The 20727-nt window shown below is 37.6% G+C and overlaps 1 protein-coding gene across 2 annotated transcripts in view; it reads left to right on the top strand.

The window, feature by feature from the left end:
- The window catches only part of HTT (huntingtin), a 92839-nt gene that overhangs the window by 41062 nt on the left and 31050 nt on the right, over positions 1-20727 (top strand). For both annotated transcript variants that reach the window (XM_067298277.1, XM_013960012.2), the window contains 15 exons: positions 1979-2181; positions 2987-3113; positions 3865-3992; positions 4787-4897; positions 5480-5557; positions 6205-6428; positions 7025-7103; positions 7237-7398; positions 8385-8440; positions 9253-9401; positions 10045-10181; positions 12443-12559; positions 14488-14610; positions 15250-15488; positions 16866-17008. In XM_067298277.1, coding sequence (XP_067154378.1) covers positions 1979-2181; positions 2987-3113; positions 3865-3992; positions 4787-4897; positions 5480-5557; positions 6205-6428; positions 7025-7103; positions 7237-7398; positions 8385-8440; positions 9253-9401; positions 10045-10181; positions 12443-12559; positions 14488-14610; positions 15250-15488; positions 16866-17008 — 2076 coding nt within the window. The remainder of the gene's footprint in view (positions 1-1978; positions 2182-2986; positions 3114-3864; positions 3993-4786; positions 4898-5479; positions 5558-6204; positions 6429-7024; positions 7104-7236; positions 7399-8384; positions 8441-9252; positions 9402-10044; positions 10182-12442; positions 12560-14487; positions 14611-15249; positions 15489-16865; positions 17009-20727) is intronic.

Below are 20727 nucleotides of genomic sequence, written 5' to 3'. Positions count from 1 at the left end.
ACAAAATACTTCCAAGATTGAGTAGAAGAAATAAAGGAAGAAGGAACTTCTTGCACCCAGCAAGGAGGTTTGAAACACTTCTGGTAAGAAAAAAGCTTTGATCAGCTAGACAGCTAAAGCTCATTCACAGCTGCTAGCTAGATGCATAGATTGATTTTTGTATCTCTAAGAGCCAATACTGTAACTGAGATACTGTCATCTCTCTTCCAGTTTCACTTTATGCTCTTCTGTAAGTTGAAAGTTGGTAGCTGCCTTTTGTACTTGGTCTGTGCTAGAACTTTAAATTTTGTCACTGTTTTTAGAAACTACAGTCTAATCTTCTCAAAGGCAGGAATTTGCTAGCCAGCAAGTGGCAAAGAAAAATGAAAGGCTCTTGCATTGGAATAATCTAATGCATTTTTAGGTTTAAAATAATTTTATAAAGATTACTGGGGATTCCACAGGGATCTCTGCTAGTTTGCTGTTGCCCAGAGCTTCATTATTAGTGATTGAAGAGTGTGCATTTAATAAACTTGCAGGTGAGACCATCTTGCAAAGGTTGCTGTCCTTTTAAAGGACAGGCTTACGTTTTCAGAGTATCTTAACAAATTGGCAATGTTCTGAAAACAGGGATGCAGTTCCTTAATGATAAAGGGACTCAAACATGATGACTGTCACCCCTGTGGAGGAATTTCCAACTAAATGAGTACAGAATGGGGAGTAATTGGTTAAATCTCAGTCCTGCAGTCAGGGATCTAGGACTATAGAGGATAACAAGTTGAACAGGATGCAATATTGTACTGTTATCGAAACAAAAAATGGGTGCAGATGCAGTCATATGTATATATGAAAACAGATGCAAGAAGGGCAAAGGAAGCTTTGCTCCATTAATCTTGTAGGGATACAGTACTTCAGCTGCTTGCTAAGGATCCTGGGAGAAACCTGTTTTATTTGTAAGGATAGCAAAACCCTTAAAAGGTTGTGGAGGTCCCAGGTGGAACAGTCTTTGAGTAGGTTCAAAATATCTTACGTTTCATACGTATGTACTTGACCCTGCTTTTAGGCAGGAGGATGAACTGGGTGACTTCATTGCGTTCCTCCTTTTTTTTCTGATGCCCTGTGTGGAAGCAAAGGGCTATTACTGTTAGATGAGTTAACATTTAACAAACACTTCTTGGGTGTTTCCTTTGCTTCTTTTAAAGGAGTGAGAAGAAAAGAATCCTCTGTGGAGTGACCAGCCCAGGAATTACATAGCTCACAAGTGCTTTGCCATTTATTTATTGGCTTTTAAATCTGTTTCTTTAGGTGTAGCCACCAAACTTAACCAGTGTAGCTTCGATACTTCAATTTCACGATTCACTGTATGTGCTGTGTCTATTTTGTTTGGCAATTCTATCCCTTTTGGTAAACAATTTGATTATGAGACAGGAAGAAAACCTGTGCACACTCATAAATGCAGTCACATTAAAAATTAAACTTGGAAACGTCTTATGTTATTCCTCATGAAATTCTGCTTCAGAATATCACTCCTCCAGTAGGTAGGAAAATTCTTTTAACTCTGATTTTAACTTTTTAAAAAATCTCCCCCCTCCTCCTCCCCCTTGTTCTAGTGTCAGCATGGATCCTGAGTTTTTAACTACTTGTTGCCTTCCCTGGTGGAGGAAAGCCTGTAACTTTTTTTATGAGGAAGAGTTCTGTCATTGTAGGCTTCGTTTTTCTGGACTAATCCAAACTATTTAGATACCACCTAAAAGCTAAACATTTCCTCTGGTCACCAAAGAAAATGTGCAACATGCTTATAATCACAGACCGGGTACAAATAATTAACATCTTTTTGTTGTTTAATGTTATGCATGTATCTGTTTAAAAAAATAATATTTTTTTTCTACTTGATTGCCTGTTCATATAGAGCTGATGAACATATATCTCTACAATTTTCTGATACTTAATTGCAAGTTTCATCTTTTTATTTTTTCAAGTAATGTGATTCTTATTGCAGCAAGTGCTCCCAAGTGCTTAAAGAATCCCTGGAGTGTTGAAGAAGATGCGAACCAAGGTGTTGCGAAGCAGGAGGAACCCTGGCCCGCTCTGGCAGACCGACTTCTTGTTACTTTAGTAGAACAGCTTTTTTCTCATCTGCTGAAAGTCATTAATATTTGTGCACATGTAATGGATGACGTTGCTCCTGGCCCAGCAGTAAAGGTTTGCATTTAAATAATAAAATTACATAACTTAAATACAGTTGTGGTACATAACTATGCATTCTGGAATTGATACAGGCAACTACCTAATATCTTGATAATTTGACTTTGCTACATGTAGGAAAGTAACGTGAAAAAGAGATTCCATGTGGTGGCGTTTCACCTAAGCAGATTTTGTTTAGTTCTGCAAAGTTTGGAATCTTATCTTAAATTTTGAACCTTTTATTCCTGGTAACTTCACTTGGAACGTGAATCCTCTGGGGAGGGTGTCTAGTAAATGGAGTACTGGAGTATGTACTCTGGGAAACTTTTGTTGACTTGGTTCGGCCAGCTGGCTGTAATGCAGCAGTGAACTCCTTTTGGGGCTAAAGATGATTATTCTGTCTTCTGAATATTCTGCAAAATGTTTTCACTTCTGAAACAGCTCTTATGAGGTACTTTTTTTGAAGTAGCTAAATTTTGAGACTGAGATAATGACTGTAACGTAATGTTATTAGAATTAGTGGGTTTTTTGTATTTTAAAGATGTATAAAAATTTTTTCCAATGTTCCTTTTATTTGGAATCAAATTTTAGTCTTTGAACTCTAATGTCCTCTGGTTGGCTTATGCTAAAATTCATATGAAAAGTAGGGACTCTGTTAAACTTCTCGGGGCGCTCATGTCCTGATCCAAAAAGCTGAGATATTTTGATTTAACTGACAGTCAAATAAAGAGGATTTTAAGCAAAACATGAATATGCTTGTGTTTGTGTAGAGGAAGAAAAGCTACTTGTGTGTAAAAATTACTGATGCTTCTTTCAATTCTAGGCAGCGTTACCTTCTCTCACAAACCCACCTTCTCTTAGCCCAATTCGGAGGAAGGGGAAAGAGAGGGAGTCTGTGGAACAGGCTTCTGTACCGATGAGCCCTAAAAAGGGGGCTGAAACTAGCCCAGGTAGGCACATTTATTTACATGGGGATAGGAGCTGGGAGGGGTAGTAGGAGTATGGTTACGGCACAGAGAGAGGATATAATTGACTGAGTAACTTATTTTCTGAAGTTTTAATATTGATTCAAAAGGCCAGGTTGCCTACTGTCAAAAAAAAAAATCAAATTATCATCAGTATTGCATTGCAGGAAAGTCAACTGTGTGTCTGTGTGTGGGTGTTTTTCATGTGTGTGTGTGTACTGTTTAGAAGCAGGGAACTTCTGGGTCTTTCTCATCACTGTTTTTCTGAATCTTCTCAGCTATTGACTGAAATTAAAAAGCAATGTTTGCATGTATTTTACTGACAGAAGTTAGAGTTGCTTTGCAGCTTTTGGCAGGAGTAGCCTACGCTGTTCTTGGAAAGCAAGATTCTGTATCTTAAACTCTTATTCTTAGTAATGAGTGAAGGAAGTAGATGGCAATTGGAAATTGTATTTGCATGTCAATAATAAGCCCTCTGATTTAATTTCTCTTGTCCCATAGAAAGCTAGTTTCTTGGAATGCTAGTTCATTTTCTAGTTGCACAGAATGTGTTTTTGCAGTTAAAAAATATATATATACACACATATATAAAGATCCAAAAATTCATGCTAACTGTGATATTTTGTCTAATAATTCAGATATGGTAAATTGAGTGTATTTCATAATATTTAGTTGTATTTCATGAGTACCTTAGAAAATATATTGTGCTAATCTATTTAAAATCTTTACTTTTAAGCTACTAGGCAAACCGATGCTACTGGACCTGTTCCAACAAGTAAATCATCTTCAGTAGGAAGCTTTTATCATCTTCCATCATATCTGAAGTTATATGATGTCTTAAAGGCTACCCATGCTAATTATAAGGTACTGCATTATATCCTTTGGGTGAAATAAAATATGGTCAGGCAATTGCTTTGTGTTCCTTTAAACAGCCCTCTGCTGAGACTGACACCATGTGCTCCATTACTGAATTGAAAATGCCAGATAAAATGGGTTCCAGGACTTAAGCTGTAGCCCAGGACTGACCTCTGAGAGAAGCTCAAACTGTCCAAGGCTTGTGGTGTATGTTGAGGCTCTCACACTGTTTCCACAGACAAGCAAGCATCTGCTTTAAAAAAAAATAAAAAAAATCAAAAAAAAAATCAAATAGGCGTTGTCATCTTATGGCTTGTTTCTCTGCTGTTATAAACACTAACTGATCCTTCACTGTCCTGGCCGTGCCAAGCGGATCATGGTGTCCATTGTCTCAGCAATTTATTCCAGGGTGGGCAAGCTTTTTCCTCATTAGTTCAGGTAATAGAAGATGAACTCCATAGGGGCTTGATATTCTGACTTGTATGAGAGGGGCATATTCATATTACACCTACTGTGTTTCTAAGAAATGCATTATCCCATTCTCCATTAGTTGTCAGCATCCTAGGCCTTCCTGGGTGCTGTAGGCTGGAACACCCCTTTCTTTGTACTAGTCAAAATGAACTCCTACCTTTCCACCAACAAGGGAGGGGCTAAGATGGCAGTGGTATTGACTGAACTATGCTGAAATTATAGGCAGAAGATCATTTAGTGCATATACCCACTTTAAAAAAAAAAAAAAAAAAAAAATTTCTCTCCTTGTTTGGTAACTGTTAAGTAAAAGATTGTTTTATTTTTGTGATAAGGTTACTTTGGATCTCCAGAACAGTAATGAAAAGTTTGGATGTTTCTTACGATCTGCTTTAGATGTTCTATCTCAAATTTTGGAACTTGCAACTCTTCAAGACATTGGAAAGGTATAAGATCAGTGTTTTGTTCTTTATAGTATTAAGTTACCCAATATTTGTGGTCTTTATTAGGAAAAAAGCTTTATTTTTTTTATTTCAAAATTGATGCTATTGAGAGAGACAGTCCTAGAAGCATTGTGCTGCCAAAGTTTTGGGAAAAAGTGCTAAAGCAGATTTTCTGGTTTAGGTTGCTGCTGTTGAAAATTTGACCAGTTTGTACTGTTTAAATTTCATGTGGAGATTTTTCTTTCCAGCAAAATGATTCCCTTTCAGTCATTCCCACTATATTACTACACTTAAATATACTCATGCTAAATATACAAACCATCAGAAGGCATACTGGTCTCCCTTCCTCCTCTCCTGTGCCTTGATATTTTCTCTCCTAACTCGTGTTATGCGTAGTGGTATGTCAACAATTATGAAGCAGATCTTGCCTTAATTTTTATTCCTTTATAGACTTTCAGTGTTTCCCTTGAATTAGCAGTATTTTAATGTAGTCAAGACCTGTGCTATTGTCCAATTTTCATAGTAATGCTATCTATAATAAAAAAAAATGCAATTAAGTGGCTTTGTTTTTTCTGCTTGTTTAAGTGTGTAGAAGAAATTTTGGGATATCTGAAATCGTGTTTCAACAGAGAACCAACAATGGCAACGGTTTGTGTGCAGCAGGTAAGGAGGTAAATTTCTTGTGGTGGAAGTTTAGCCTGATGTCCTATACTTATCAGTTGAGAATGGCCTTTCTTTTCTGGGAAGGGAGGTGGTGAGGAAACTGTACATCAGGTGGAGCAAACGGAGCATGTTTTCTCTAATTTTCATGACTTGTTCTGAAACTTGATACTACCTGAATAATCTATTTTCTTCTTGACTTGCTTCCAACTCAAAGAGCTACCTTAGCTAATGCTAAGAAAATGTTTGTTTCCTACTTTCTTTATTGTGTTCTGTAGCCAGTTAACTAGATCAAAAGATCTAGAAAGCAAAGAGCTGTCTTATTGATGGATTTCTTGCAGGTTTCCAGTCTAACCTTTGGTTTCAAGTCATCAAAGCCTAATTTTGGGAGGAGGAGAGGGTGTAAGATTTGCTTTGAGTTGTTATGTGGTCGTTCTTGCGACTGAAGTTATTTCCATATCTTTGGGGATGAGCTGTGGGTTGTTTCTTTAATTCTTCCAGCTTTCTTCTGTTGTCTTACATTTGATTACATTGATCCAGTTTGCAGTTGTCAATGTGTGATGGCCTCCCTTGCAAGTCTTTTGGGAGGATGAGGAGTCAATTTTCGTGTATTTCTAAACAGTTACTTTTTTTTTCTATTTTTCCTTTAGTTATTGAAGACATTGTTTGGGACGAACTTGGCTTCTCAATATGATGGTTTGTCTTCAAACCCCAGCAAATCTCAAGGCAAAGCCCAGCGCTTAGGTTCTTCTAATTTGAGACCTGGCCTCTATCATTATTGCTTCATGGCACCATATACACATTTTACACAGGCGCTTGCTGATGCTAGTCTAAGGAACATGGTTCAGGCTGAGCAAGAACACGATGCTTCAGGGTAACTCTTTCTTCCTGTATGATGTAATGTTGACTTGAAGTCATCTTATTTTATTATTATTCATAAATGCAAGTATCATAGGAGGGCTTTGCAACTTGAAATTGCTGCATTGTCAGTTATAATTTCTTCTGTACTTTCTGTCTGTTTTTCTTGGTGAAGTCCCAAATGAGGCAGTGCACTGATTATCACTAATGTGTCTCCCAAAATAAAGTTAAATCATTAAAATGGATATCACCTTTTAAAAAAGTGTAATAGTTTTAAATGCTTCTATTTAAAACTCTTTCATTAATTTGCTAATTATAGCAAACAGTCAACAGCCATAAAGGAAAGGCAGAAGAATGACTAAGCAAAACCGCCAGAAATTCTTTCTCTGTTAAGTATATATTGTCCACAGATCTACATGATCTGACCAAGGTTTATGGTAGGTTGTTTCTGTTGCTCTGGCTGTGCAGTAAGTAAGTGTATTTATAATTTCCAGTTTTCTTCTACTAAGATTATTGAAGTAGTTAAGTAGATAAAGAAAAGTTGGTAAACAAAAAGTGTGCTTTTAAGATGAGTTTGTTTATCCCTCCTTTTTATGTGTTCTTTCATGATAGGTGGTTTGATGTGCTGCAAAAAGTTTCTACACAGCTGAAAACTAGTGTTACCAGTGTAACAAAACATCGTGCTGATAAGGTATTTGTATCTGTTATTACTGAAAAAAGCCATGCACGAGACTTAAAACACTTCCTCCTTTTAAAAAGTAGTTTGCTTTTGAATTGGAGACCTGTTCAGATATTAGATTACTTTAAAAATCTCTCTATTACAGAATGCTATTCACAATCACATTCGTTTATTTGAACCCCTTGTCATAAAAGCATTAAAACAATACACTACTACAACATCAGTACAGCTGCAAAGACAAGTTCTAGACTTACTTGCTCAACTGGTTCAGCTACGAGTTAACTACTGTCTTCTGGATTCAGATCAGGTTGGTAACTCATCATTTTTGCAAACTTGTCCCATGCAAGAATGTCATTACCAAGCTAAAAAATTTACAGTAAAAATACTTGCCATGATCTGTTCATTATATTGCAAATGAAAACAAAGACCTAAAGGCAGATGAAGCTCTGTCCCCCTGCTCCTAAGAACTTCAGTTTCTGTTTTTCTGTTGTATATAAATTGGTTTATAAGCTCAGCAACAACCCTTTAAGGACTGTTCTTCATATCATCTTATTCCTAAAGTCAGTCTGGACAGTACTATCAGTATTAAATAGAAATTCCAGATTTGTTTGCAAGTTGAAATACCCTTTTTCTGTACTAGCAGTCTGGACTTGAGTATGACTGATAGGGACCATCGTAATTGATGAGCATTAAATGATTTTAATAATGAGGTGGAAACTTGTGGCAAATACAGAGGTCTCTGTGGTTGTCCATATAAGCAGTAAACTTGTAACATAAAACAAAATTTAAGTATTTTATTCACTACAGTATTTGGTAGTATGAGTTGCAATACATAACTTTCCTGTAAATTGATACACAGATAATTTTAAATGCATGGATTTTATCTTGGTTCAGAGTTCTGTTTCTTGATTAAGAATTTCTGATTTCTTGAATGTAATGCATCAAATAGCACATATTATGTTAACTACTAAGGGAAAATTGCATTTAAAAATGCATAGACTATACTTCTAGCTAAAAATTGACATGAATTCATGCAAAGTGTAATAAACTGCGTAATCAACAAGTTTCTCAAGTTATCTTCTGTAAGTGTAGAGAGAGAGAGAGAGAGAGACAGAGCGCACTTCATAACATATCAGAATGAGATACAAGTGTAAATGGTTTTCAGTGCCTGTCTTTCCTTTCTCCATTCCAAACATGCACTTTTATAACTCAATCTGTCAGGATAATTTTAAATGGAAATTAATGTGGTGTTTCTATTGTGCACCCTTTTTTAACACTTTATTCTCTCTGTAGGTGTTTATTGGATTTGTGTTAAAGCAATTTGAATACATTGAAGTAGGACAGTTCAGGTATGAAACTGGAAAAAATCCTTTGAACAGTGTGGGTTTACATGCCTCTTCTTCCAAAACGTGTAGTGATTAGTTCTGCTTATGAAAAGAGGAGAGTTCCAGTCTAGACGATGCACTCATTCTCTGGCTCCAGTAGTAGCTCTTTCAGAGGATTTAGGTTCTGTGTGGTGGAAGAAGTCGGGAAGTAACATACAAAAAATCTTAAGCTATGTTGTGCTGTTTCTCCATTTGCAAAAATGATTTGTTTGGGAAAACCCCAAAGCTATGCTTTCAGCTCTTCACTATTAGCATTTCAATTGCTGAAGGAAGAGTTAGGCCTTCCTTTTGTGAATTAAGTGTGAATCTGTTTGTATTCTGATAACTGTGTGTCCTGAGCACCTGATCAGTTTTTATTGTCATCTAATGCAATATAGGCAAAGCAAAGGAATGTTTGTCAGTTATTTCAGTCTTTCTTGCACATGAATTTGTATGGAGAAGTAAAAGTTGTATGCAAAAAAAATTCAAATAAAAGTAAAGATAAAAGTAAGGTAGAAACTTTGCTTTGCACTGTGGATCTCCTACAGAAATACTATATTATGTGTCATGTGTTATTAGATAGTATGTTACAGTATTTCTGGTGATAGTGAATAATGGTCTAAGTTTAACAAAAAAATCCCTTGAAAAAACTAGTAGTAAAAAATGGGGCATGAGCATTTTTGAAATATTATACAAAAGCAGGGGAGCACGTTATAAAGTTCGTAGTATTAACAGATATATTTCTATTGAACAGAGCTATGCAATTCAAACTTGATATTTTTGTTTTTTGTTTTCAGGGAGTCTGAAGCTATTATTCCCAATATCTTTTTTTTCCTGGTATTGCTCTCTTATGAGCGATATCATTCAAAACAGATAATTGGAATTCCTAAGATCATTCAGCTGTGTGATGGTATCATGGCCAGTGGGAGGAAAGCTGTTACACATGGTAAGAAAAAAGAAAACCCTAATAATGAAATTGGCAGTAGTTCAACAATAATTAAAAGCAGTATTGAGTAGTAAGCTATAGAAACCTGGGATTGTGCTAATTGTTCCAGAAAACACTAGCTTTTAATATTTTTTTTCTTTTTTAATTTTAATACAAGAAATATGTCTCTCATAATTCCTTCAGGAAATACATTGTACCCTACTAACGCTATTACCCCATATTTTGCATGATTATGTAATAGCAACTAAATTTTTATTTGGAACTTTCTTGAGTAATAAGTTCACACAGCAGTATTTTAAAGGCTTTGATTTTAATTTTTAGGACCCTCCTTTTTTCCTCCACTTTTGCATCTTTCAAGAAGAAGCTTTCACATACTTTCCAGTGGTTCTGTTGAGAAACGTTTTAGAAAAATATCTATTTTTATCTCTGTGATAATGGGCAAGTGTGTTCATAATGTAAATTTTGTTTTACTAAAAGTAAAAAGATAAAGGCATAGTTATGAAAGTAAGTTTGCTTCAGGGTTTGGTAGAAGCACAACTAAACTGAAGCATCATTTTCTTTGTTAGCTGAACTGTTATAACAAGATAAAATTGCTGAAGAATGACTTGTTTCATACTAAAAGAAAGAAATCTCTTTATTTTAGCAATACCAGCTCTGCAACCCATCGTTCATGATCTCTTTGTGTTAAGAGGAACAAATAAAGCTGATGCTGGAAAAGAGTTGGAAACACAGAAGGAGGTGGTAGTGTCAATGCTGCTGAGACTTATTCAATACCATCAGGTAAGAGAGGAGGACAAATAAGTGTCCCTGTTTGTGAAAGGCACTGTTGCTTTGACTGCTAAAAATATTTCAGGCAACGCTAATAATTATCTAAACAAATCTTGAAAAGCTGAACTCTGTACTTGGACGTTTCCTGGTATGGAGAGTAAGCACAGATATTTTTGGAAGCAGGGGGAGGGCTGGCTTATGTAACCTGTGGCCTATGTACAAATCAGTATTTCAAGTCAAATAACACGTCTGTTGGATGTTATAAGCAGTAACATCTGCTTGGTACATGTAACGTAGGCCATTGGCTAGCCTTGTAACAAAGCACTTAAAAGCTGCAGTTAGGATGAAGATTGTGGTTGTGTTATGGATTGAATAAACAGTAGGTTAATGGAAAAACTATAATAAATTACCATTCAAGAGACTTAAAAGAATGGGAGGAAAAGTGGAAAAGGACAGGATTAACAGTAGGAAAGATTCTGCATAGAAATGATCTGGATATTGCTGTACAATAGAAATATCTTAAAAAACATTTTTAAGTATTTTATATTTTAATAAGATAATAAGACTGATATACAGTTGTTATCACTTGCCACTTTACTGTGGACCTTATGGGTCTGGAAAATATGTTGTTGTTTTGTGTAGAAGTATAAGAATGACTTTTCTCAATGCACTTTGTTTAATAGAAAAGCAGCAAAATAATTTTAAGAGAAGTGACATAACTAATGGGATCTTATTGCTTAATCAGGTGCTTAACAACTTAATGTGCTTTTCCTTTCATCTTATGAAAATGCAATTCCAGTATATGTTAGTGGAAGCCATGAATTTTCTGAGAATAGGGTGTGTGTGGGGGGGGGCGGGGGGGGGGGAGGCAGTGTATCTTGTCAAATATGAGTCAAAATAATTTGTTAGAAATGCATGTTCAAATTGGGATAATTTTATGTATCCACATTTTTCTATTGAATTTGTAGTTTTATAATCATAAAATGACTTGCATAACTATATGAAATGACACTGTAGACACTTGATGCAAAACAGTGAATAATTTTCAGTGTTACATAAGGTACTGCAGTTGCTAGCAGATCCTCTTCTGACACACACACACACACACACACACAACCTATTAAAGGCCACCCGTGCGGTGCTTTTCCTCCCACACCATCCCCTGCGTAGCTCCGATTCTGTGCTCTACATGCACTGGTGCCGTTCCGTGTCAGCTATCAGCCCGGGGCGGTTGTGCGGTTACTGGGCTGTGGCTGGGGTGTTCGCCAGTGTTCCCGTAGCCGGAGCTCCTGGTAGCTGGAACCTTGGGCCTCTTCTCTGTTACAGTGGTAGCCACCGTAGGTGGGGCTGGAGGTAGGGAGTTCAAATCATGCAGCCCAGAATCCCTCCTGTCTCTTCCCTCACATGAAAGCTCTTTGGGAAGAAAGCTGCCTGGTGACTAGAAGTCATACTTCTGGTAGTGCTTTTTCTGATTTTGTCTGGTTTTCTGAACCAGCTTCTTCTGTCCCGCTGCTCAGTCCATACATAACATTCCTGCTTCCCACATCTCCTTGGCCCTCTTGCCCTTGAAACTGGGCTCTCTGTAGCCTTCAAGCCCATACTACGTTTTGCTACGGGCACGATCCTTGCTGCTGGTGTGCTCAATCACCTGGTCTCTCATGAACTTTAGATGAAAAGTGATGTCTCCCAGGTGAATGAGCTGCACAGTAGTATCTGTGCTGTCTCCTTGGCCTTGGATTAAAACTTAATCTGTACTCAAGTGAAGAAAGAGTGCATATGAGGGTCTCCTCCCCCTGTTGTTGAGTAGGTAGTGCGGCATTGTTTACTATCGTTTTTCCAATTGTTTGACTAGTCTTTTGACAAATGCAGTTTAAAAAAGAATGCAAAAGCTTTTTCTAGTTTATAAAATGTAACTGGAAATTTGTTTAAAAACAAACGTCATAATTACGAACAATCTTTTAAGCCAAAAATGGGGTTTTAAGAATATTATCTTATTCTCTCATGTGGATTTTTTTGATTCATATGGTGTGTGCAATAAAAAACAAATGTTGAAATGAAGTAGATGTACTCTTTTTCAAGAATGGCCAGGAAAAGTATGTGAATTATGAATTCACATACTGTATGAATTAATCTGAGACATCTTGAATCTTCTTTTGTGGGAGATGAATGAAGCAGTAATAGACCTAGTAAAATATTTTTCCCACTACAGTTTTGCTTACATGTTTCCTGATGGTATGAGGTGTTTACTTGGGTTCTTTTGGACTTTTCCTCAGGTGCTAGAAATGTTCATCTTAGTATTGCAACAGTGTCATAAAGAAAATGAAGACAAATGGAAAAGATTGTCCCGGCAAATAGCTGACATTATTCTTCCAATGCTTGCAAAACAACAGGTTATTATATGTATATATATATATATTTTTTAATCTGTAAACATTTAAAATAATTGTTATATTGCATGTGTTACAGCTTAGGTATTATGATTTTTATATAAATACAAAAAACTGTAAAACTCAAGAATTTATCTGAAAGTGTGGTCAGTGTATCTGGAAAAACAATTACTGTAGGGTAAACCAAATTTTGAAGTGATGAAAGTTGTATTTTAAATGTATAAAGTATATGTAGTATTTTCTAGGAAATGTCCTGATAAAGTCCATTCTGCTCTTCTTATGCACACAATTGTATCTTGCTTAGAGCACTTAGTAAATGATGTAAAAATTCTTCCTTATTTGCAGAATGTCAAAATTATTTCTTCATAACTGCAGTGGGTCTAATTACATCCCTCTTTAATGAGGAAAACAAAATAGCATCATCCAAAACTGCATTTATAAATCATAGAACAGTTGAGGTTGGAAGGGACCTCTAGAGATCATCTAAGTCCAATCCCCCCGCTCAAAGCAAAGTAGGGGGTCCACTAGAGCAGGATACCCAGGATTTTGCCCAGCTGGGTTTTGACCATCTCCAAAGATGGACACTTCTCAACCTCTCTGGGCAACTTCTTCCAGTGTTTGACCACCTGCACAGTAAAAATAAATAAATTAATTAAAAAGGTCTTGTTTATAAATGGAATTTCCTGTGTTTCAATTTGTGCCCATTGCTTCCTGCCCTTTCACCAGGCACTGCTGAGAAGAGCCTGGCTGTGTCGTCTTTGCTTCCCTGCTCCCTTCCTTCCCCTCCCCCTGGCCAAGATCAGATATTTATACACATCAGTAGGGTCGCCCAGCCTCCTCCAGGCTGAACCGTCCCAGCTCTGGGAACCTCTCCTCGTATGACAGGTGCTGCAATCCCTTCATCACCTTTGTGGCTTTTTGCTGGACTCGCTCCAGTATGTCCATGTGTCTTTTGTACTGGGAAGCCCAGAACTGGACATGGTACCCCAGATTAGGGGTGGGGAGTAGACCCTTTCTAGCTGGGAGGAACAGGAGAAAACTCCTTTTAAGAAAAAGACTTTCAATGCTGCTCCCTCAGCGAAACAGGGCTTGCAATACAGCTATCTTTGAAGTAAGTTAAGTATTTCTCATTCCAGGATATGAAGTAAATCTAGTGAAATTGTGCTCTTAATGTTCCTTATTGCATGATGGCAGATCCCCACTCCCACAAGTATATCTAATGGAAAGTATTGAGGGCTAGCCAACAGATTTTGAGCAAAACTAAGATGTTTGCAAGCTGAGGCTGCCTTTGTTTTGTACGAATTTGTGCACATGCTCGACTATGAAGTTGTGTAGGCAAGATAGGGACCTCCAGATGCATTGAGTCCAGGTCTCTCTTATTTATATTATATAACAATTGATTGCAAAGAAAAGCAAACTGATCAACTACTTCTATTTTAGTAAGATTTTACCTCAAATCCTGCAGTGCAACACCACTGTGGTTGTTCACTGTTCTGTTGAGGAGGAATTTTTCTCCTGGTTTTCTGCCAAAGTTTATTGTCAACCAAGATGTTCAGTTGTTCTTGTACCATCATTGTTCTCTATGAATATGTAAGATATGCATCGCAGAGGGGAAAAGGTTTTAAAATTTATGACAGTCAGTCTTGTGGTCTCATGAGTCATTCTTTAAATGTGGTCTGTTTCACCTAATAATGTATGTTGTATGTGTACTGAATTTCATATGCTGGATTTTTGTCTGTTTAGGAAGGTTTGCAATGAAACTTTCATTTACCTTTCATGGAATTTGATTGCTCTAAATTTTGTGTTATAAAGGACAGTCTGATTATGCGCAGGTTGTCATAGAAATGTTTAAAACATGAAATGGTCATTGTGTTTTGCAATTACTTTTAGGGGTAGTTATAAATTAGTTTTGTGGTTTTTCTTTTAAATAGATGCATATAGATTCTCATGATGCTTTGGGAGTACTGAACACTTTGTTTGAAATTTTGGCTCCTTCATCCCTTCGCCCGGTGGACATGCTTTTGAGGAGTATGTTTGTTACTCCTAAAACAATGGTAAGCAAGTGGGAGCCTGCTGGGGCAGGTGAAATGTTCCTAGTTAAGCAGTAAAAGTGATTTTCATTCTCAAGGAAGATGGGAACTGGTGTCTTTCTGGCAAAACAAAACAGCAGCAGAAAGGTGCTAAAAAGTTGTTATAACCTGTGTTTCTATTTTCAGTTTGGTGGTAGAGTACCTGAAGCAGATTTTTAGGAAAGAAATCACTAGAATTAGTAAGATTTGCCAGCTGGGAGCACTTTAAGCAGGAAAATTCTGCTTATGGATTACTTTTCCTTTTGTGTTTTGAGGATCAGGAGTGTAGAAGGAACATACTGATATGATTCTAGAATGCAATTAAAGTAAATCACTTTCCTTATGCAAAGACTAATATCATTTTTATGATGTTGAGATGATGTGTGTTTGTGTTCTTGGTTTTTTTTGCCTTAGAAAAGGTGAATACCTTCCTATGTTGTGTTGAATACTTCTAAGATAAACTCGTTTTCCTTCACTCTTTCATAAAACCAGATACATCTGAGAGTGGAGCAAGCAGGAAACAAATTTTGTGTTCAGATCTTCCAAAATGCTATTTTTATGGTACCTGTGAAGCTTATTTATTCACTCTGTTAATGATCTTATGCATTTTTGTGTTTGTGTTAGGCATCAGTGAGCACTGTCCAGTTATGGATTTCTGGAATTTTAGCTATCCTTAGAGTTCTGATTTCACAATCAACAGAAGACATAGTTCTATCCCGTATTCAAGAGCTTTCCTTCTCCCCATATTTGATTTCCTGTCAAGCAATTAACAGACTGAGGCATGGAGAAAATAATGTATCTGCACCAGAGGATCGCACTGAGGTTAAACAGGCGAAATGTCTGCCTGAAGAGACATTTTCTAGGTATGTCATCTTTTGAATAATTTGGGAGAAATATTAAGTTTTCTTAGAAATTGCAAATATACTATGCAATATGTACATGTGCATAGAAATGTTACCTGATAGGAATAAGGGCTGGAATTAACCTGATAAGGGAGGTGTGTGCATCTGTGTGAGTAGGGGGTAAAGTAAGTTGGACAGTAAAGGAAGGAGATAAGCAGCTTTTAGTGGGGATTTTGGGTGGTTCTGATATCTCTTCTCGGGCCAAGTGAAGGTTTTACTTGAGCTGTGGATGAATAGATAAATCCTGGTCTTAAAATGGATAAATGATTAAAAAATGGAAAATGGATAAATCCTGGCCTTATTGAAATCAGTGCCGAAAGTTTAACTGGTTAACCCTTTCCGTGCTCCCACTGTGGGACCTGAAAGATCTTTGCAGAAGCTCATGTTCTGTATTGGAGTCTTAGTGGCAAATATATTCAAATTTCCTATATTAGTCCTGCTCTTTATTTCTGGCTTTTAAAGAGCTAGCTTTGTCTAGTCAGCTTCCCATCCTGGAGCCCACCAAGAATTGAAAGCTTAGGCAAAAGAAGCCAGGAGAGGTGCAGTGGTGTTGTGCTGACATCTTTATTTTTAATGTGGTGGGAAGTGGTTGAAATAGCTATTTGTTTAAGAAATTGTTTTTTCCCCCTCAAGTATGAAACTTTTTATCTAAAGTTTAGATAAACAGCTTCTTTTTATTGTTCAGCTCACTGTAAGGGTAGAGGGAAAAGGGTATTGAGGATTCCTTTAACATGACCTTATGTCCATCAGGAGAGAGCTGAGGAATGATTATGGCTGGGAGTGAGAATTGCTTGTCTCAAAAACCCCTTTCTGGTGTTTTGTTTTCTTTGGTGTCCCACCCTCCGGCTGGAGGGTTGATCTGGAATCTGTGTGGTAGCATGAATGTGAGTAGGTGATGCTTCAAGCAGCTAAATTATTGTGACTTATTAAATTGTTCCTCATCAGCTGAGCTATGGTAACTGTCAGGGTGTGTTCTTAGCTCACTGCAAATCACTGTAAAGAGACAGCATCATTTTGAATAAGTTACTCTATCAGTGAGGTGGACTGCTGTATGCATGCCATCATTTATTATGACTTGACCAATGAGTAGGTAACCACAGTTCCAATGCGTAATTAATTCAATTGCTTGTGATCATCTGTCCATAACTGTATCATCATACTTGTTTTAGATCAATCTTGCATGATGCGTTTAAAAAAAAAACTTATTTAGGACAAATGGGCAATGACTTCATATTTTGTTTTTTTCTAATCTGTTGAGTTTCACAGACAAAACTCATGTTGTTCTGAACTATGTTGCAGTGATGGTTTTTCTGTTGATTGTGTGCATGGTTTTTCAAGGTTCTTACTGCAGCTGGTTGGCATTCTGCTGGAAGATATTGTTACCAAACAATTGAAAGTGGACATGAATGAACAGCAGCACACTTTCTACTGTCAGGAGTTGGGCACGCTGCTTATGTGCTTGATACATATCTTCAAATCAGGTAAGAATTGAAACAATGCCATGTGTTGCAGCATGCAAACAGTGACGAGTGTTTTCAGTTCTGAGACAATTCTTGAATGAATTGAAGAACTACTGAGAAGGAGTACTTAGGTGCTAAAGACACTATCCCAAGCAGTGCAAAAAGCTTCCTAAACTTTGGGCTTGTGCATTCAGGGAACATTTTTGTAATGCTTCCTTCCCTTATGGCTGAGCAGAATCTGTCTAGTGACTTTTCCTCTGTCCTTTTAACTGTCCAAAATTTTCCAGCAAAGCACTCCAAACATCTGTCTGTTTCTTGCAGTTCATTTCAACTGGGAGCTGGTAGGTATGTCGAAGCTTAAAATACAGATCACTGGGTCAGATTCTTGACAGGGTTGGTTTCTATCCTTCTTTATCATAGCTTTAAAAACAAAAAAATGTAGAAAAAGTAGTACTGTTTCAAACAGTACTACTGTTTTGTAGGCTGTTGTGCTTCTTTCTTCAGGTTTGGGAATTGTGTTGTACATGTCTTCTGCTACATATCCAGTCTCTCACCCTTTAAGAGCTGCCAGATTCCTTAATCTTATTTTCCTGATAGTGACACTAACAGCTGCAGTCTGTCTCTTTTCTGTATTACCTGCCCTTTCTTTAATTTCTTGCTTTGACTATCCTTTCTTTCCTTCTGATTTTCAGCCTGCAGCACCTGACCCTTGATGGTATAGCAGACCCTCTCCTGCTTAGTGTGGCCTTTGTTCTGCCATCACCTTGCTCCACATGCAGTTTTCCCATTGACCTAAGGGGAGCATGGTAGCAGCGAAGCTTCTCCTGGAGTGTTGCCAGCTATCACAGCCTAATTCACTTGCAGCTGTTTCTTCTCCTGTCTCCTCTCTTCTCCTTTGTGGGATGGCCTGTTCTGAGCCACACCTGGGGTAGACATGCTCTCTGGCTGACAGTCTTTACCAGTCTGCCTAGTCTTCTGTTGAGAATAACCTGGAGTAGTTTCCTTCCCCAGTAAGGTAGGCAAATCATCCCTGTTTCAACCTAGAACTTCTTGTGTCCCTGTCTTGGGCATTTTCTACTTCTCAAAGTTCCCTTTCCTCTCTCCTTCTTTCCTTGGTGAAATACTCTTTTTTTTTTTTTTTTTTTTTTTTTTTTTTGAAGAGGTAGGGCACATTCATAGGGTTGCTATTCTGTTGGAATGTTCAGAGTTTGAAATATGTGTCTTTCGGGTTTTTGTCTTAGAGCTTCTTGCTTCTGTCAGCCTTTTGTCCTTTCATGGTAGGCCTAGCTCTGTCAAATCATTCCAAAGGCTGGTGTAGACCAAGATCTTGACAGGAATAGTTATCCCAGAATTGCTGCTCCTGTGTAACTCCATGGACAGAAGGAGAGTGCCTTACTCCTAAGACACAGACAATTAAAGCTGAGAGGCTTGTAGGATGTGTACCTTGACCACTGTCCTCCCTTCGTCTTACTTGATTTGGGGGACAGACTGTCTTTATGGAAACAACTTAGAGTGATATGGTGCCTAACCCAAATAACCTCTGCTGTGTTTGATAGCTTCTGAATACTGCTCTATGTGGATCTCAGTACTTCTGTAAATACATACAGAAGTGTTTTCATTGTTAATATAGTTCCAAGGTGAAAGAATAGGGAGTTTAAGTCTTGCTTCAGTTTTTGATTGCTGACATAAGGAAACCTCCTTCACGGAGAAGCAACCTATACCACTTTCTGTTCAAACCTTTGGATAAATTTTCCCTTATCCTCTTCTTGAAAGACTTGGAGAACTGTAGTAGAGCATATTCTAGGATCTTGGAAAGAGATCCTGTTAGTAAATAGTCTCTACTAGCTTTCCCAAACTTTGAGTGTGGCTGTATTTAAAGATGTTAAATGTGTTCTCATGGTTAAAGTCTGGCAGAGACTATTTTCTAATCTGTGTCAACTTCAGATGCTAGTGGCATTAATATTATTTAACTCTTTCAGTTGCATACTTCTTCTGTTTGTTTCCAAAAGAGATATCTTACCTGAAAGTGGCTATTAATGTTTTGGAGGACAAACATAGCATTCTTAGCTACTGTTCCTAATAATTCTGGCACTCTAGTCACAACCTCATCCTCTCCCCAGTGGGTTATTAGCAGGTACTTCCTGCTCCCATTTTCAGTAGTTTCATTGACAGATTTTCTGCTCTTATTGCCACAGATTTCCTGCTAAATTTTGTGTTTGGTGGTAAGAGGTGGAAGGTCTCTCTCTTGAACACAGTCCTTGAAACCCTTTACTCCTTTCTCTTCCTCCAAAGCATTAGTGTTCAAGCTCCTTGTCTTGTCCATACAGCTGGCCTCAGTTACTACTTCACAGGTCTTGGATGGCTGCAATTTATAAGGTCTTGGCAAAGTCCCAGCATCTTCATAGACTTTCTGCTTGATCCTGGACAAGTCACTCTGTAGTCCAGGTCTCTATCTGTAAAATGGCAGTTAAAGTACTTCCCTACTTAACAGATGTGAATAACAAAAAACATGCATACAAAATAACCTTGCTAGGCATTTAACTCAATTCTGTACCCTTGTGTCCAACACTATCTAATCTTTTCTTTTCAGCTCTTCCTCTAGGGTCCTCTGTTATGAATTTAAAAAAAAATCAAAGCAAAACAAAAACAAAGAAAATCCCTCAAACCTTTGTTCTGTTACTGTCTTTTCTACCAACTTCTTGCAAACATAGATAACTTGGGTTTCCACTTCAAACAAACAAACAGGCTGATGGAAGTGTTCTGGCTCTTCAACTGCTCCTTTCTACCAAAGCTCAAAGTTTCTATTTTGCCTTGATTTAACATCTCCTAGTCTTCAGTGACTGTAACGGGTAGGAGAGGGAATGGGAAAACAATTGAATTCTGTTGCAAGGGAGTTTGTGCTTCTATGGTGGATCTGTCTTCTGGCTCGTCCAGAGAGAGCTTTGGTTAAAGAAACTGAGCCCTCCAAACCTGGATTTTTGCTCCCAAGACTCCAGCGTAGTGAGGTAAGAGGCAGAAAAAATGGTTGTATTTAACGGGGCCTTTCTTGACCACCTTTGTTCTAAGCCTGCTTTAGGGATGATGCCCCTTGATGTTGTGGGTGATTGTTCTCTTCTCCCATGCCCCTGTTGCTATTGTAATTAATGTGTATATGTACTGCTAACTGCTGTTATCAAGGAATAGTTGAAACATGAATTCATAAAGCGAAGTGATTCCGGGGAAGTGGTTAAATGGAGTCAAGCCAGGATCAATGAAATCAGAAAATCAAGCTGGTCATTGAAATCGGACTAGTGTGTGCTTCAGTAACGGGAGCTGGGGATAATGGAAAGGGAAGGCTTGGCTAGTTCTGCTGCAGAGACTAGCTTCAAAGCAATACACAAGTTTCAGCAGCGTTTTTGGCAGTAAAATATTCATGCCAAGCACTGGGTTATGTGTGTTTGCTAGAAGTGAATTTAGTGTAGGACTACAGATGCACTCTAAGTACTAGTAGTAATAGGGTTACATTATATAGTATTACAGAGTAGAATGAAATTTGTTTGGACACCTGAGCTGTATTTTCATGTCTTGCATTTTCTTTTAGGTTTCGGCTTAACTAAGTGCCTGGTTTTGTAATACTTGTCTTTTGTGCAACGAAAGCCTTTGTAATTTTTTCCTTTTAAATTGTATCCTTCTGACTGCAGCTGCAGCTTAATGTCACTTGTGTCTGGGAACACACACTGTGGTCTTCTGTCATTCCTAAC

The sequence above is a fragment of the Apteryx mantelli genome, chromosome 5 (genome assembly GCF_036417845.1).
Source record: "Apteryx mantelli isolate bAptMan1 chromosome 5, bAptMan1.hap1, whole genome shotgun sequence".
Taxonomy (NCBI): domain Eukaryota; kingdom Metazoa; phylum Chordata; class Aves; order Apterygiformes; family Apterygidae; genus Apteryx; species Apteryx mantelli.
This window is presented reverse-complemented; position numbering and strand designations above follow the sequence as displayed.